We start from the raw sequence: 19,522 nt of genomic DNA on the forward strand, positions 1-19,522 counted from the left end.
AAAACATCGCGCTTTTAGAGCATTTTCCCATTGTCATTGCTGTTCACATTTGGGGGTCTCTTATGTCCAATGAGCGTGGCATGTTCTTCTCTGACAATGCCGCTGTTGTTGATGTTATCAATAACCAGATATCCAAACACGGAGGACTTATGGGACTTTTTTTTTTCTGTTATATGGGATTTAGTGTTAAGCTCCCTTAGACATAACAAAGCTTAAGCTTTTTCCGGAATGAAGATTAGACTTTGTTATCTAAGCTTGAGGTTTAGGAACTTTCTCCACTACAAAGATCCGGGACACTGAATTCCAACCTGTGTGGGCATCAACATTTCCAAGTCCTTGACAATTGCCGACCCAGAATCCCACACGCACCCTTCCCTTGTGAATGTTGTTGCAGTGCCCTTCAATATGGCGAACGCCGTGAGGTTCTTGAGATTTTACCACGCCTAAGAACACAACACCATCAGTAGGGAGGGGAGCAGAACATTCATCACCGTTGAAAGTGAAGTACCAGCGTTTACAGCAATTCGTGCAGCCTGCAACTCGAAAACCACCAGTTCAGGCCACATGAAGGGCTGTATCAGAGAAGTTCTTGGTGAACATGCAATCCTGTGTAATAAAAATCGACTTCAGGAGTAATGTATGAGAGGCCATAAAGGTAGAGATGATTTAGCTCAGAGAAGTCAGTGTTACATCTAGATCACCGTACAATAATTTTTAATTATCCTTCGATGATGACTATTAGTTGCACTTTAACAAATTGATGTCAGTTTTTCATGCGTCTGTCCTGTTATTGATCATGAATTTCGTCAAAACATAGTCGCAGTCTTAGTTGCAGTGCGGATCCACTCGGCTATCGCCTCGTGGATCCACAGCTACTTTCACAATGTTATCACGAAATTCATTGTCAATAACAGGACAGGCGCATGGAAAACTGACATCAATTTATTTTTATTTTACAATACCGAAAAGGCAGAGGGGTCAAAATTAAGTCAAAATACGAGAAGAACGCGATAGAAAAATGCGAGAAACTTCAATTTCATTCAATCTGACGCAAGCAATGTCGCGTCAATATCGCATAAATTATAAATTTATGTCTGTCCGCTTATTGACAATAAAAATTAGCCAATGAGCGCTCGAGAATTTTGCAGTCATTGTGAAAAAAAATCATTATAGAAATCAATAAGGAAAAAAAAAAATGAATTTACAGAAAAGATAAAACAAGGGATCACTAAAGGAACCCGCCTGCATGAAGTGTAAGTTTTTGGAAAAGCATATCTGTGTAAATTTCAGGCAAGGTGAATCAAAGATTTTACCTCGAATTGTTTTCCTTGTTTTTCTGTAGCAAATATTCAACTCTTAAATCTGTTCATTTTTTTTATTTAATAGAAGAAATTTACATCTACTAAGCAGATTAGTTTATCTGTTTACTTCACGAGAAATGGCCTCTTCCGGGAAATGACGTGCACATGTGTTTCGCTTTCTTCAGCGACAGTCACTGTTTACCAACGATATAAACATGTCTTCTCTGTTATAAAAAAGGCAATGTATTGCCAACTTTAATCAGGCCATGGTCTTTGCCATCCTTCACGTTATTCCAGGCGCACTCCTTCCAGTTTTTAAAAGCCATCACACCTATAGCTCCACTTTCACCACCCTCTCCTCGCTCTCCTTTTTGGCCGGGAGGTCCCTGGACACCGCGTTCTCCCTTTGCGCCATCCTTTCCATTCGCACCAGCAGGACCCATTACCCCACGAGGTCCCTGGGATCCAGCCTTACCGGGTTGTCCTTGGTCTCTTTTGGCCCCTTCACGGCCATCTCTTCCGTCACGGCCTGGTAACCCAGGGCACCCAGGGCTTTCCATGCATTCCAGGAATGCCTCCATAGAAAAGGGGAGCAGGCTGTTTGTTTGAAAGGAAAAAAAGAGGAGGAATAAATTCCCTGATTATTCACAGTTAAAGCTAAATCTAAGTTCTAACCAGTTGTAAAAATTCATGCAAAACGAGTGACACCTCCACTTCAAACTTACTCAAAATCCACCCACCACAGCGTCCCTTTCACCCTCCCCTCCCCATGGAAAACTTCTTTTGTTTTGGGGTGACTCGCTAATTTTTATCAATGTATCCCTAATTGAGAAAACAAGTCATTTAGTTTGGTATACTGAACCAGCGGTTTAGTTTTTGCTCACCGCAATGATGGGTTGTTGGCTGCTCTTGTTGTTCGCTGCTGCAAAGTAACTCAGGATCGCAAACACAAGTGAAAACACCAAGGTCGGGGTTGAATTACTTCGAAAATGAACCATTTCGTTTCGCTGGGATCTGATAACATTTAATTTGATCAATTTATCATTGCATGTTTTACTATCACTTTTACTCTATCTTCTTCCCAATCATTTTGTTGCTTTAAAACCTTTCCCCCAAAAATGTTGTCATCATGGAGGATCGAAACGGTTTCTGCAATTAGCAATGGGTGCACAACGTTAAAAGATTAAATGCTATCAGAAAGGCAACGTCACAGTTTAATATCTGTACATTGAACTATTGTAAGGTAATTAAGGGCGTCTTCAAGGCCTTGGTTGTTGCCATGGCAACTGTATGGCACTGCATTAAGAACCTTTAAAATTCAGTTTTCAATAAATATATCTAAAAACAATTCTAGCATTCTTTTTTCAAAATCATTAGCGTAATAAGTAATATATGGAAAAAATATCTGGTGCAACTTAAGTTACTTATTGAAAAGATGTAAGAAAAATATTAAGATAAGAGTTCCACCGGATAATTTTCTTTGAAATTTCCTTTGAGAACGCGAAATGACGAATCTTGATTGTATATCAAAAATCAGGGAACGTCACCTACATTCCGGTTTTCGCGATTTTTAGCTAAAAGGAAAGGAAAGGAACTTTATTTCACTGCCTAGTCGTTCTAGCGCTGGAACACTAATTGAAATTGACAATAAACGCAAATCAAGTCAAATGTTGGATTTTGAGGCAAGGGGAAAATCGTATTATCCGGAGACAAACCTCTCGGTGCAGAGTAGTGAACCAACAAACTCAACCCACATAAGTCGCCGAGGCTAGGAGTTGAACCCGGGTCTCATCGGTGGGAGACAAGTGCTCTCACCACCGCGCCCTCCCTGGACACCACATGGCGAGCCTTTTTTTCGCGCGGGTAATTTGCTTGCGTGTTTCTTGGAATCCATTCCCCGCTCGGTCAGAAAACGCTTTGAAGTGGATAACTATGGTTTGTCCAACTAAGGATCTAGTATATATTTGCAGTGCGGGTCATGATAGATAAAAGGGAGAAGTGATCCTCCATCTTATCAGGATAATTTAAGCAATTGTCTCTTATAGACGAATGAGACACTATATATTCATTTCATTTGTCTCCTATAAATACCTGAAAAATCTAGGTGGCTTTAACGGGATCCCGTTATTTACCGTTCTCGAGACCTCGGGCAAGGTTTTTTTCCCCTACGGACGGACCTCCATTCCGGTAAATAAAGTATATGTCATCCCAGACACGGCTGATGTTGAAGTTGAGAAGAAGAGCAAGGGGACACTTCGTGACGCTTGCATCAAATTATGTGCATTTCTAGACATATCTTAAAGTTTCTCGTTATTAATATCGGTTTTCCATGCCACAGTCTAAATTCCGGATTTTCAATTCCTCTTCATTATTAAAAAGTGCCTTAAATCATTTCTGGACTGGGAGGAGGGAAAACGCAAACTATGGGTGTGTTAGTGGTCAACTTTGAATCAACTCAATATTTCTGTTTTTAACCGATAGCGCAGAGAAATTCCTGGTACGTTTGCTAACAAAGATCTAGAACTGAAAAACTGACAAATTAATAACCGAAAAATTCAGCTGATAATGGAATTTTTGGGTTGCCAAGTTTATTAACATTTCATGTTCAGCTGTAGTGTTAAACAAGCTCCGCATTAATCGCTTTGCCAGTCAACTCACTACCTACCAGTTTTTGTGATTCCTTTAATTTTATCCTCGTGCAACAAATATAATGGAGGTCAAAAGTCGATTTTACTACACCAAGAGAGGATAAGGTAAGAAAATATATCCGCCTTATATGGTATCTTTCAATGATAATTTTTCAAGCGATCTACTTTTAGCGTGTGGTCATACTGAACAGCTATTTTTAGAAAAAAAAACCACCTGATTTGTCAGTTCTAATGACGTGGTGAAACGTAAAGGCTGGTTTTCACTAGCGACGGGGTCAGAGTTTAAGCTCGACGAAATCGGAGTCAGAAGAATCAGAACGTTTCCATTTTCTTCCGACACCGCTTATGACTCCGTCGCTTATGCTCCAGTGAAAACTAGATCGTTGGAGTCGGCAGCAGAAGTGGAAGAACCAACCAATCAAAATGCTTGGAATCGAGCATCGTGATTGGTTTATTCTTCCTCTTCTGCTTGCAACTCCGAAAATGCAGTTTTCACTGGATCTCCGACATTTTGATTTTCACTAACATCGTATCGCTCTGCGCTTCTGATTACGACTCCGACTCCGACTCCGTCGCTTGTGAAAACCAGCCTTAAGACTTGGCGGTTTTGCTGTTCTGCATGAAGTGATAAAAATGGCCTTTGTGGTAGATTTAACATTTTTTGACGAATCTCCAAACTTTGATTTTGAGAAGAGTGGGAAAATCTCTCCTGACTACACATTGTGAAAATATTAATGTGAAGAAAAACATACACAGAAAGTCAAGAGAACAAGAATCATACTCAGAGGAAACTTTAATTTGTAATCCGGCTTTTTATTCAGCAGAATTTTATACGAAGTTTTCGTACCAATATACGAATGTGGCCGTTATCCGCGATGATATAAATGTATACTCGTTGTTTATCAGCCGCGGTACAAATCGATCAGATTGGAGAAGAACCTGAATGCAAATGAATTTGTCAAGGACTGTGTTTGTCTGCCTCTGTCCGTTATTTATGGCTTGGACTCACCGGACGATATGGTGCGGGGGTTCAACACACTATTTGGCGAGTGCATTGATAGACATGCGCCCCTTAAGAGGATGAAGGTCACACGCCCTCCTGCGCCATGGATGAACTCCGATCAGATACGCAAGTTGCAGGTGGAGTGTGAAAAATTGGAACGTGAAGCTCGTGAAAAGAACACCGATGACTCTTGGGATGCGTTTAGAGAAGTGCGTAACAAACTTAAATCTGTAATTAATAAGTCTAAACGGTCGTTCATAACCAACGCACTCTCTTCCAAACGACCTAAGGAAGTTTGGAGGATCATTCATCGTATTCTCCATCCTTGCCCCAAACCTCTTCAAGCGGACCCGGATAGACTGAACGAATTCTTTATTAAAACCAATGAAAGGACACTAGGCACTAAACTAGATGAAAGATCGGACCTAATAGAACTTGTACACTCCTTTTCAGAGAAGCCAATGCCTTTCCGCTCTTCTTTCAAATTGCGTTGTGTCTCGAGACAAGATGTGGATCAAGAAATCAACAAACTTCGTTCTGACATGTTAACTGGCATGGATCAGATACCGGTGAAGTTTGTGAAACTGGCAAAGGATTACATCTCTGGCCCTATAACATATATAATCAACAGATGCGTTGTGACATCGAGTTTTCCCAAACTATGGAAGATAGCAAGAATTTCTCCGATCCCCCAAGGTTAATGAACCTCGATGTGATGCTGATCACCGTCCCGTGTATATCCTGCCAACGCTCTCTAAAGTGCTTGAACGCTTAGTGCTCCACCAGCTTACTGAATATATAAACGAGGAAGCTCTTCTTGGTCCAACCATCTCGGGGTTCCGCAAAGGACATTCCACTACCAGTGTTCTATTAGGAATTCGCGACGCCCTGATACGAGCGTCAAACAGAGGGGAGGTGACATTAATGGTCTGTGCAGACTACAGCAAAGCATTCGACACCGTCCAATTCAAATCTGTCCTTACCAAGATGCACAACCTCGGTTTCTCTTAGGAATTCTTACTATGGATGGTTGACTACCTTACTGATCGAAGACAGATGGTGCAAATAGATGACAGAAAGTCGGACATGGCTACAGTTGAATTTGGCGTCCCGCAAGGTTCCATTCTTGGACCAGTTATTTTTAATCTCTACGTCGCTGATCTTCAGAGGGAATTACAGTGTAATTGTTATCAGCACGCTGACGATACGACTTTCTATGTCCACTCGAAGCCCGGCGACTTGGACTCCTCAGCAGCTCAAATAAATAAAACCATCGCAATTCTGAAGAACTATTCTAATAACTGTAATCTGAACCCAACCAAAACAAACTGGATGCTTATCTCCACACCTCAGATTGCACGCTATCATAGTTTAGAAGAACGAGATCTTCCTATCGTTTGCGGGGACTCTGCGCTAAAGAGAATTTCCTGTACTAAGCTATTGGGCGTCCACATAGATCAACAACTCTCATGGAACACACATGTGGAGTCTCTATTAAGTTCGTCATATGGGACTCTATCCGTTCTGCGTAAGCTCAATAACCTTGCGCCCTTCCACGTCAGGAAGCATCTCGCAGAGAGCTTAGTTCTCTCACACCTGAACTATGCCTGCACGGTATTTTATCCCTTGCCTGTTTATCAAGAAAAGCGTCTCCAACGCCTACAGAATGCGTGTGCTGGCTTTGTTACAAGAAAATATGCAGATCTCGAGGATGTTATGAAGTTAAACTGGTTACCAGTTAAAGAAAACGTTGAATTCAATATTCTCAAACTCGCTCATAAATCATTATACGACAAAAATAGCTTTCCTGAGTATCTGAAACTTAGTCTGCATCAAGTAACTGCTTATAATTTAAGATCATCAATAGCACCCGTATTCTCCATTCCTAAATAATCAGGATCCTTCCAGCACTCGGCGGCAACGCTGTTTAATAGACTCCCGATAGTAATAAGAAACATTTCAGATCACATCGATCTATACATTTAATGATTTATGTCCCTTTAAAGAGGTTTTGCCGGACTGAAGCTTTTATGCTGTTATCTAAGCTTGAGGTTTAGGAATTTCCTCTACAAAGATCCGGGACACTGCATTAAAACCTGTGTTGGCATTAGCATTTCCATAGCTAGGGCTATTGCCAACCCAGAATCCCACGCGCACCTTTCCCTTGTGAATGTTGTTGCAGTGCCCCTCAATATGGCGGACGCGATGAGTATTTTGACCCCCCAAGGCTAAGTACACAATACCATCAATAGGAAGGGGAGCCGAGCATTCAGCACCGTTGAAAGTGAAGTACCAGCGTTTACAGCAATCTGAGCAGCTTGCAACTCGAAGAGTACCAGTCCAGGCCACATGAAGAGCTGTATCAGAGAAGTTCTTGGTGAACACGCAATCCTGGGTAATAAAAATCGTCTTATATTAAATGTATGAGCGGCCATAAAAGTAGAGATAATTTCAGCTCCCAAAAGTCGGGAATAAATCACTATACTATTATTTCTATTATCATTTTATTATGATTATTAGTTGCGCTAATATAGTTATGCAAAGCATTGGAAAAAATGAAATTCCAGAAAAGATAAAAATAAGGGATCACTAAACAAACCCTGAAGTGTAAGTTTTAGCCAAAACAAATCCGTCTAAATTTCAAGAAAGGTCGGGATCAAAGATTTTACCTGGAATAGTTTTCCTTTTCTCTCTGTGGCAAATACTCAATTGTTTGATCTATCGAACATTAATTATTCAAATGAAGAAATTTAATTCTCCTAAACAGATTAACACATCTGTTTACTTCACGAGAAATGTCCTCTTCCAGGAAATGACGTGCACATGTGTTTTGCACATTAAAATTGAACTTTCTTGAGTGACTGTTTACTAATCATAATCAGGTCATTATTATCTTTGCCATTGTTCACGTTCCATGCGCATTCCGTCCAGTTCTTAATGAAGTTAGCATGACGTCAGTACTTTTAAGGCCTAATGTCACTCTTAAGAGTTTATTACCTTTGGAGTAAAATGTTATTAGATTTAGGACTTCATTACAAAGAAAGAGAGTAGTACTTGAATGCGAAAGCCAAACACTAGAAGCTAAATATATTGAACAAGAGCCGATACAACGTAGATTTGATTTTAATCGTGTACTTTATTTCGGCTGGCTAAACCAGCCTTCTTCAGGTACAATGAGATTTTACATTGGATTGCTTCTATGTACATATAATTATATAGTAAATGGATGTTGACGTAATACTGGAAGAATGTGATAAAATATGGTAGTTACAACAAATTTGAATTCAAATGCTAAGAGTAACGGAAAAATAACGAAAGTGACTGTAAATAATAAACTGAAGTCTAATACGTTTCTTCGTGGATATTAAGACCGTTGGGATCAGTTATCCTGCCTTTTGATATTTAAAAAAAGCTTCCCTGGCCTTACGGATCGAGTCTCTGTTGGAAAATATTTTTTTGATAGAAATTAACTGCATGTTGTTAGAAATGTTGTGGGGAGAGGAGAGGAAATGTTCTGCGATTGAAGTAGGTTTGGATTTGGTATTAGCGTTATCTAAAGTGCGGCGGTCTTTATTAAAACGGTCTTTTAAACGTCGTTAAGTTTCTCCTTATGTTATTTTCTTATGTACTGTATGGATGGCATTCTGTTACATTGAATCATATACGTAAACAGAATGTACACTGACGACCTCATTGACGAGAAGACAAAACAATACCTCATACAACCTAACGTAAAACCAGGACGTTTTTACATTCTTCCCAAAGTACACAAGCCCGGTAACCCAGTACGCCCCATTGTTTCATCCAATAGTCACCCCAGTGAACACATATCCGAAGTTTGAAGTTTATTTATTCATAAATACATAGCAGTTAAAAAACTGAATTGCGTATTTACTTACATAAAGAAGATAAAAAAAGTTACATTCATTTAATTATTAACTATCTAATTATTAAAAGGGTCCACTCAGCTAAAAAGGGAACTGCTCTAGGCTGAGTTCGCTTCAAGACATGAAGAGATAATAAAACTATTCTTAAAACGGTCGGTTTTGAAGCGTGGTACGTTAAAAGGTCGCACGCGCCTTAACAAATAAGTAGTTTCATGCGTTGCTGGTAGTAACTTATAAAGGCGGTGATTGTTGTCATTTACAATCGCGTCGAAAAGTGTCTCACGTATTTCGTCATGATGGATGGCTGATTCCTTAAAGTTAATAATATCGAGGGCCTCATGATAGCCATGACCAGGACAGATGATGGACATTGCTCTCTTCTGTACATGTTCAAATTCTCGCATTAAATATCTACGCAAACTGTAGTGAAAAACCGGTACCGCATAGTCCATGATTGATCTAATACAACTAGAGTAAAAAAGCCCTAGATCAGTGCGAGCAATATTGGCTCTCTTAAGTTGAATCAAAAAATATAATCCCATAGAGGCCTTCTTAACAATTTCATTAATCTTCAACCTCTTGTCCACAAACTACCATCTTATGTTAGACACTTATGATTTTCTCAATAAACTCCTTACCATTGGCAAATTACCCTCTAATTGATAATTATTAACCCTTGACGTCTCATCTTTATGCACCAATATTCCACATAATGAAGGTATTAATGCTTGTAATCATTTTTTACGCATTGATCCTCACAACACCATCATCCCTACTGGCACTATTTGCGACCTCATCCGCGTGATTCTCACCATGAATAACTTCACTTTTAATGATAGCCACTACCTTCAAATAGACCGCACAGCTATGGGCACAAAAATAGCGCACTCTTTTGCTAACCTTTTCCTTGGGTATTTCGTAAAAAATTCTTTAAGGACGCCTCATTTCACCCCACACTTGGTTGAGATACATCGATGACATTTTTATGATCTGGACTGAAAGTCCCGAAAACCTAAAAATTTTCATCGACTATATCTCAATAGCATTAACCCTACCATAAAATTCACCAGCTCACACTCTCAGACCAATGTTCCTTTCCTTAACGTTAACGCCTCACTTACTAGGGACGGAAGCATAAATACAGACCTATACACGAAACCCACGGACAATCATCAACATTTACTTCATTCTTCTTGTCATCCTCTACACACAAAAAAGCCATCCCTTTCAGCCTAGCACTCCGCCTACGATCGCGACGAATTTGTTCTACAGACGAAACGTTCAAGATTCGCACTACTAAACTAACGACATACCTTATGAAACGAGGTTACAAACGCGACTTTGTTACTAAACAAATACAACGCTCGGCGGATATTTCCCGCATACATACCCTACAAGCTTAACAGATAAACAAACCTGAACGCATACCTTTCATAACGACCTATAATCCATCACTTCCTTCCATCTTCAACGTAATGAAAAAACACTACAATCTAATTCTTTCCTCTGACCGCTGCAAAACTGATTTCCTGCATCTACCAGTTGTGGCTTTCAGACGATCCCCTAACCTTCGAGATCTGCTGGTAACAGCTAAACTGTCCCCTAATGTAACTCATTCTAATTCCGCACTTCTTTCCGGTTGTTTTCGCTGTGGCAAAAACTGCGCTACCGGTCCTTACGTTTTCCATGGACTAACCAACTACACATTCTCCTCTACCGGCGAAACACGCTCCATTAATTCCCACATAACTTGCCAAACTAAAACCTTATCTACATGATTCAATGTAACAGATGCCATCTACAGTACATAGGAGAAACTACACGACGTTTAAAAAGACCGTTTTAATGAACACCGCCGCACTTTAGATAACGCTAACACCAAACCCAAACCTACTATAGGCGCAGAACATTTACTCAATCTCCTCTCCTCACAACATTTCTAAGGACAAGCAATTAATTCCTATCGAAAAAATGTTTTCCAACAAAGACTTGATCCGTAAGGCCAGGGAAGCTTTTTGTTTTAGTATCAAAAGACAGGATAATTGATCCCAACGGTCTTAATATCCACGAAGAAACGTATTAAATTTTAGTTGATTATTTACAGTCACTTCCGTTATTTTTCCGTTATTCTTAGTATTTGAATTCCATATTTTGTCACATTTTTCCAGTATTACGTCCAGTGGCGGACCTAGGGGAGGCCCCCCCCCCCCCCCCCCCTTAGCTCAAGGTCTGGATCCGCCACTGACGTCAACACCCATTTACTGTGTTTATGTACTTAGAAGCTCTCATTGTACGTGAAGAACGCTGATTTGGCCAGCCGAAATACAGTACACCACTAAAATCAAATCTATGTTGCATCAAAATATTTAGCTACTCAACTTGCAATTACGCCAATCAGATCGTCGTAACTGATCCAATGCACACCTACAGGAAGATTGTCTACGGTTGCTTGCTTCAAAATTCTCAAACACTAGAGCCTGCTTACAGATTTATGTGATACACCTTCCCACACGCTTGCTGTGGGAGAACAGTTTTGCTGTTCCCAACCCAGCTTACCACACGCATGTCATGTGAAGCTGCCCGTTAAAGGGGTGCTAAAATCATCCGCCTGGTAAATTAGCCACGCCATGCCCAAAAGGCCGAAACAGCTGTCCATGGCTGCTAATTGACCGGGTGAAATGGTTGTGCGCATGCGTGATGTGTTAGCCAGACTGGGTTGGTGTTAGCGTGTGTCACCTTGCTTTTATTGATGCTTATAATGGTGTGTCTATTCCACATTCTCGTCACCAGAGCCTTGGATGGACACAACGCTCTGGGAAACTCTATCTAGGAGAACATGCGACGTAGGGTTCTTGAAGCCAAAAATTGGCTATTTGAACCCTACGGCGCCTGCTCACTCCACTGCACCAATTAGAGAAGCTTTTGGTTGTTCTTCACGAAACCCAATGAGAAGACATTTTGTTTCAGGGTTCCCCAGCGCTCTTCTCTCCCTCGGTCAAGAAAAGAGCGCTGGGGTCTAGATTGGTGTATTCCGTTGCTCAGCTCACCTTAATCAGGCCATTATCTTTCTCATCGTCAATGTTTTTCCAGGCGCATTCCTTCCAGTTCTTGAAGGGCATCACACCTGAAGCTCCACTTGCCTCAGTCTCTCCTCGCTCTCCTTTTTGACCGGGAGGACCCTGGACACCAGCCGCTCCACTTTGTCCCTGATCCCCTTTTAACCCGTCACGGCCGTCCCGTCCATCGCGGCCTGGCAATCCTGGGGATCCAGGCTTGCCATGCATGCCGGGAATACCACAGCGGCAAATCGACGAGACTTGCTGGATCGGAAAGCAAACAAAACTTACTGATATCTTTATCTATCTGTTGATAGATTACTCTTAAAATTGTAAGCACATTAGCTGGATGTTGCAGCTGAAGAAACCTTTCCATTTAAGAATAAAATACAAACAGCGGTGATAAACATTTTCAAAAAAAATGCAGTTTATATTAAGTTGATGTGTGTGTACTGAATAAAAGAAACAGTGTATATCCAAGAGCTAAAGCCCACCATAAATTCAAACGTTAGCAGTTAGGATTTTTTTTTCTGTTAGCTTCATTGGGTACTTCTCTTATAATATATAATATACACACGAAACGACGAAAAGCAAATAAATAAGAAAGAAAAAGAAAGAAAGAAAGAAGCAAAACCCAAAAGGGACAGGTGCAACGGGACTAACGTCCCATGCGAGGCACCATCCCTAGAATAAGACCTAAATTAAAATGAAATAAATACCCAAACATTCGTTTGAAAAAAATCAGGAGTGGCATGGGAACGTAGGGACTCGCGTGCACGTGCAGGGGTAATTGATTTCATTGAATTTGTGGACAAAACGTTAAATCGACAATAGGCGAGGGAAAACTTGTTGGGGGTGCTACCTTACCAACATAGGAAACCTCCATTAAAACAGAGAAATAACCTTAAACCATAGAATAAAATGTTTACAATTAAAATTTTTCAAACTTTTTCCAATGAAAGCGTTTGTATCTGAATGGAATGAATTTCAAAAACGCTTGCTTTGCTTTCAAATTTTGTGACATGCGTGGTTGCCCTATTGTTCTGACACAACGAGCGTTTGTTCTGAAACAATAGGGCAACCACGACACGTCACAATTATTCGATATGACCGCACCCGGGAACTCTGAAAGCCAAAGCAAGCGTGTTTGAAATTATTTTTTTTCTGGTACAAAAGCCTTAATTGGAAAAAGTTTGAACAATTTGGATTGTAAACATTATGTTCTGTGGTTTAAAGTTGTCTTCTTGTTTTAGTGGAGGTTCCCTTTTAAATTAACTATTCTTTTAAAGTACGGCCCGTGAAGTAGATGCTTTGCAAAGAGGAGTGCGTAGATGAAAGGACTTTTAGTACTTTGTCTTGTACGACCGTAACAAACAAAAGATACGTAGTTCAGGACATCTAAATCAGTACTACAGTAAAGGTATTTATAAAAAAAGGCCAAGTCTTTGAGTTCGCGATCTAGAGAAAGTGGAAGTAAGTCTAGCATGGCTGTGTGACGTCGCCAAAAAAATTCTTGTACTGCACTGGGAAAGCTTCAGGATTTTAACACGCTGAGAACGAAGGCGAGAAGGAACGCACGATATACTGAACTTGCTGTTATCCGAACTATTCCTTTTTTATTGGCTAGTTTTCAGAGAATGTCCGCGCCCCATACTCTAGCTACTCTAGCTGAGAAACTTAAATTGGCATTTAATTCAGCTATCACAAGCCTTGAGATAAAATGACATTATGATCATGTCATGTTTGATTTTATTTCATTCAAAATGGTTTATTTGGTATAATTATTCGCTTACGTTGTCATTGCAAGACGGGCCACCAGTATTGTTATCACCCGCTGCAAAACAGTTATACGGAAGTGACATGAAAAGAAGCGTCAGCAAGATCCAAGACATTTTGATGAGAATAGAGGTTATTTCTTCTGTCTGATATTCTGTGGGAAAAGAGAAAATTGAAGTAAGATCCAAATAGACTTTTTGCATTACCCGCATCTGCAATGGTTGCAATAATTTCAATTTTCCCATTTTTTTTCCCCTTTGAAAGTATAGCGATATATAGTGTTATGTAAAAGAAAAAAAAGTAAATGCTTTGTTTATTGTGAAAGTGCACTTGGTCATCAAGCTGTTCACAATCACACCATTTTTAATAACCTAAAAGAAACAATTCAAACTTAACAGAAACACGATTAACAACCCCAACTGGCAGGAGGCTAAAGGTATCCATCCCCGCCAAAATTCAAACTTGTTGTTTTTAAGCCCAAACCTTAAGTAGACCTTCATGTACCGGACCAAAGTGGTAGAAGACAAAAGAACCAATTCAATGTTATTCTGATTAGGCGTTGTTGATTAGGTATTGTTATGTTCTCTTTATTCTTTTGTTTATTCAATTTGGCAATTCAAACATTCAATTCGGCAATTCAGACATTCAATACGTCATTGTTTGTCTGAATTTAATAACTGCGAGTTTAAATTGCAAGAGAGAATGCTTGAATTGAAGGATTGGACTTAAGAACAACAAGTTTGAATTCTGGTGGGGATGGATACCCATAGGAGGCAATCAGTAGACTGTTTAAAAGGCGTGGTAGAGCAACCGGAAACAAATCCATACCAGAGATTAGAACGAGATTTGAACCCGGGGCAGCCGTATGCAAACCCGACGCCCTAACCACTGGACCACGCAACCTCCGCTAAATGGAATAACATACAGAAATATTTTTTTCCAACTTTCATTTCATGTCCATTCCGTAATTCAATAACACGCAAGTATTCTTGAAATCATTTCAGCATTCACCTGCTACTGATGTAACTTGAACTGGCAACTGACCAGATCCTAGCTGGTTGAGGATATTTCAGTTGGCAGAGAAAGTCCATGGGCACCCAACGACCAATTTGTTGTAAAATGTATTATTATACCCCAGTTAATGAAGATAAATGTTATTAAGGCATTTTCAGGTGTTTTTCAGTGTTGCTGGGAAAACATTGTCTGTTCCTTTTTCCCAGCAAGACACACAAGAAATTTCCCAGCCAGCTAGATAAAATTGGTTGGTTTCCCAGCCAGCTGATCAAATTTATTTCCCAGCCAGGAATTCCACGCGCTTTCAAATCCCTCGATCCAAAACGACCGAACAAAAGCGACAAAACCGGGACAAAACAGATTTTTTCCGCAAGCGCAATCACTCTGACCAGCCGTCGTATGTTTGTGACTACTCTGGGAGAGGGAACGGGTTTTCTTTTTTTTTTTTTTTTAGTCGTCCTCAGTCTTCAGAGTTGCTACAGCCAGCTCGGGTTGAAATGCTAGAAAAAGTCAGTAATTCCCAGGCAAAACCTCTATCAATAACAAAATTTCTCAGCCAGCTAATCGAAACACCTGTATTTTTGCCAGCAAGCAAGATTCCCCTGGGGAACAGATAATGTGAGGTACAGATTCGTTGGGTGCCCCTGAAAGTCTAGCACAAAATTACGGTAATGGGATCGTATCCGCATTCAAGGCCTGGATGCATTTTTTCAAGTTTTCTTGCAACTGCTTCTGGTTCTGATCTAACATTAACAAGACGCCTATAAGGACGTATCCGTGGGATGCGCAAAAACAGTTTACACAAATTGTCCAGTTACAGTAAACGTCAGCTAAGGGTAAGTTTCGGAGAATGGCGAGAGATTACCAGAAAGATAAATCTGTAACTTAATTTCAAGTTGTTTGTTGTAAAAACTCTCATTATTAATGTTACGAAATCTGTGAATGCAAAAAACGAAGCCCTATTGGGGGTTATCAGGATACGGGATATTTAGGTAACAAATTATAGGGGTACGGGATATTTGGGGGGGTGGGGGTGGGGAGAATTGACGAGATACGGGATATCTTAACAAAAAGACACGCAGGCACGCATTGCGTACGTGTCGTAGTCCAATAACTTGACAGTGTTTTTTTCCATAACTGTCAACTGAGCTAAGTTTTGAGATTCAAGTTGTCTTTGTCTAATATGTAGCTCTAATAAAGGGTTTATAGTCTTTCCGAAAGTGCAATTTATTTATCCAAGGGCACGCTGCAATGTGCATTTTACACTTAAAAAGTCAACCTTCAGTTGCGAGTTCAAGTTTTATCCGGAAAGACATCGATGAAATGATTTTGAGAATATATGAAATGTTATATATTTGAACTGCGGAAGAAACAACAAATGAAGGAAGATCATCACATTTAACTAGTGAAAACCTTAAACAGTTGCAAGTAAGCTTGAAAATCCAGGCCTTGAACGGGATTCGATCCCATGACCGAGTTAATGGGCTGCACTTGCTCTTTTAACTGAAATATGCTGCAAGCTGGTCAATTGCATCATCACAGGGTTTGGGTTGCTTCTGCATGCATAGGCTGCATTTTCATCTGAGCGTGTGACCAGCCTTAAAGATTTCTAGTGAAATATTGATCATCGCAGCGAAATAAGTTAAAGCCTGAAAAGTTCACGCTTCAATGGGATTCGAACCCGACTTGTGCGATACTAGAGTAGTACTCTACCAGTTGAGCTATCAAGCCATCTGGGAGGTGGTCATTATCCGAGTTCATATTGAGCCTGTAGATGATACAGCTATGAAGAAAGCTTTAAGTTAATATACCAAAAAAAAACATTTCTTCTGGCATATACTGTTAAGGACGGTGCCTAGCACTGTTATTGCGCATACGTTCTGCGCATCTCGAGATACTCGGGTTTCCTATCGGTGATGCTCACTAATACAGGGATATTTTTGCGCGGTTTAAAACTATCCGGAGAAAGTAGATCTTAGTAAGTAGTCTTGTTATCCAGAAAGAAAATTGGGGGTAACCATGCATTTTTGAGAGATAATTAAGCTTCAATTTGAGAAAGAACGCCATACATTGCTTTGTATCTTAAAGCTTTTTGCAAATAAATAATTAACGAGGGATCCACTGTAATTGGCTATATATGCTGTAGTGGTCTCCCCGCCTAATAATTTTTTTTTTCTACTTTTTACTTATATTATATATATATATATATATATATATATATATATATATATATATATATGTATATATATATATTGTATTCAAGTTAGGCGAAGCTAAATAAATAAATAAATAAATAAAAATTATTCATGAATTATCTTGGAAAAATACGTTGTTACTCCCAATTTTCCTTTTGCATTTCTATGGCACTTGTTAAGATCTTCATTTCCTGCATAATCATAAAACGAGGCAAAAATACCTTTGATTTAATAGGCGCCGTCCTTAATTAGTCTATCAAAGGCTTTCAAATGTGTGTTTATTTTTTTAATCTTACAAGTAAGCTGTATATATTGAAAGACGTATGGAAGAAGAAATTGCGCAATCTCTCGCCAACAATGAAATAATACGATGTTTTTCGACAGGAAGTCAGTTGACTTCAGGTATAATCATTGATCGAGGAGTAAAAGCTCCTAAAGCACAACTTGCCGTGAAAATGAATGCGAACTGGAGTAGATTTGCTCTCTGAACATCAAAGCACGCGCAGTGCTTGTGTTTGATCAGGTGTTACACGCTAGCAGCGGGACACGGACACCACTTCTGTATGACGTAATCGAAAACCTTTGCAGAGTTCTTAATCTGGCAGCAACGCGCATGCACCGTTTATTTTTAGGTTAATTTTATCAAGTGTCTGACTCTCACAAGAGCCTTGTCGGTTAGTCATAAGTCTTACATGTTAAATCATGATCCTTCGCATTAGGAAAACGATAAATTGCAGTTTCGGTAGCCCACGAGAATTATCCACGTGATACTTCCCTTACGTTATGCAAACACTATCGATTCCTTGCTTCTGAAGGAAACGACAAGCAAGGCTGTTCCGAGAAAAAGACGATGTTATAACTGAGGTGAATTAGAGTTCCTTGGGAACACTAAAAAACAAGAGATACAAAACGTCATACCTGAGACTACCCGTGAGTGTACGTTTCCTTAATTTTCGTACCTTCTCAATCAAACAAATCACTGTAGACGACTCGACGCTCACGAACAACTCAGAAGAGTGACTTGGGTTCAGCCTTTCCTAGCATTAAAATAGATCCGTATGACTGAGTCCAATGATCTTTGGACAAGAAAAATTCTTTGAGTATTTAACGAGTTCACGCCCCTGAGACCAAAGTCCCAGCGCCTACAAACAATTCATAAAAGTCAGTTGAGTTCAGTGAGTCTCATAGCATAAAAATAGATCAGTATAAAGAAACAAGGATGGACTTCGGACAAGAAACATTCATAACAAGTTAACAGTCTTGACATGGAAGTAAATGTACTACGAAAAACGAAGGGAAATACCAAACTTCACGCCTACTGTGCTCTGTGGGCACATATTTTTAACAACGATATACCAGAGGTGGTGGAAAATGAACTATTGTGTTTCCTGTTGGAATGAATTTCCAAAAATAAAAAAAACCTTTTTTGGCAAATTACTCGAACCTAGAATTTTTGAATGACATGTCACGTAACCACTTGACCACCACACCACCAGCTTCTCAGGAACAATATTTTAAGCAATATTTGATAATGCCGTATTATCACTCAGCAAAATACAATATTAAACACTGCAAAAGGTCTATTACTAAATTTTTCGACAAAGCTAAACATTTTAAAATCAAAACTTACGCCTAACGCCCAATTAATCTAGCTTAGACCTAATTACTCTTCAGCAGTGATATTCTTTGAGAGACTTTAATAAATTTTGTTTTTTGAAGCGTGGTGTCTTGATCTTCAGTGTTGAAGCGGAAGGAAGAGGTTTTCATTGAGTTGAAACTCCAGGTTCAGATCCAATCCACGGATATGATTTTGTTTTCCTTATTTTCTCTTCTACGACAAGTCCTGAGGCACAGTGTCCTAAATGGACGATAATAGCCTGAGGCACAGTGTCCTAAATGGACGATAATAGTAAATTCAAAGCAAATTAGGAATTAAAGATAATCGTTAATTTGGGGAAGTGATCATCAATAAGTAGGGGAGCCGAGCAATGATTCAGCCGAGTATTCAGTACCGTTAAAAGTGAAGTACCAGCTTTTACAGAATTTCGTGCAGCCATAATCTCGCAAAGTAAATACCAGACCAGGCCATATGAAGAGCTGTATCAAAGACTTTCATGGTGAACACGCAATCCTGTAGAATAAAATCAATTGTATTATAAATGTATGAGCGGCCATAAAAGTAAAGACACTTTAACGTTTCGAAGGAGATAATTTCAACATCCCAGAAGCCGAGAGTGGATCATCATCATCGTCGTCGTTGTTGTCGTCGTAGAGACCTTAAAATCGGAAGACGACGACGACTAGGCCTAGGAGTATATACGTACAAGTTTTCCCTATTGAGTATGCGCATAAATATTAGAAATATTAAAACTTTGGCAGCTTTTAGGACAATGATACCTAAAAAGGATATGACATCAATTCTTGAAGGATGTGGGAGGGAATGCCGCTTATGCTGCTGTTAACTGGACGTGCGCATATTTACTTATTTATCTTAGCGTCCGAGCTCACATACGCATTTAGTTTTACATTTTAATTTACAACTAGTTCTATTGTGTAAAAGTGTATTTAGCTTGGGTTTTTTATATGTTCTATATATGTTTTATAGTAGTAATTATTCTAATTTAATGATGTAATTTGTTTTA

The 19,522-nt window shown here is 39.6% G+C and overlaps 1 protein-coding gene and 1 pseudogene across 2 annotated transcripts; both read right to left on the minus strand.

The window, feature by feature from the left end:
• Window positions 1-249: 249 nt before the first annotated feature.
• LOC137971880 (collagen triple helix repeat-containing protein 1-like) lies at window positions 250-2,299 on the minus strand (annotated as a pseudogene).
• Window positions 2,300-4,725: 2,426 nt separating this feature from the next.
• On the minus strand, window positions 4,726-17,911 carry LOC137970273 (collagen triple helix repeat-containing protein 1-like). Of its 2 annotated transcripts, XM_068816793.1 has the most exons (4): window positions 17,799-17,911; window positions 13,689-13,825; window positions 11,887-12,159; window positions 4,726-7,343 (listed from the first exon to the last, which is right to left on the minus strand). In XM_068816793.1, the coding sequence occupies exons 2-4, from the start codon at window positions 13,785-13,787 to the stop codon at window positions 6,993-6,995; spliced, it is 723 nt and encodes a 240-aa protein (XP_068672894.1). In that variant the 5' UTR covers window positions 13,788-13,825; window positions 17,799-17,911; the 3' UTR covers window positions 4,726-6,992. The 2 variants fall into 2 exon arrangements, with proteins under 2 accessions (XP_068672894.1, XP_068672895.1); XM_068816794.1 differs by lacking the exon at window positions 13,689-13,825 and having other exon boundaries at window positions 17,799-17,898.
• Between the last annotated feature and the right edge of the window lie 1,611 nt (window positions 17,912-19,522).

The sequence above is a fragment of the Montipora foliosa genome, chromosome 9 (assembly GCF_036669935.1).
Source record: "Montipora foliosa isolate CH-2021 chromosome 9, ASM3666993v2, whole genome shotgun sequence".
Taxonomy (NCBI): domain Eukaryota; kingdom Metazoa; phylum Cnidaria; class Anthozoa; order Scleractinia; family Acroporidae; genus Montipora; species Montipora foliosa.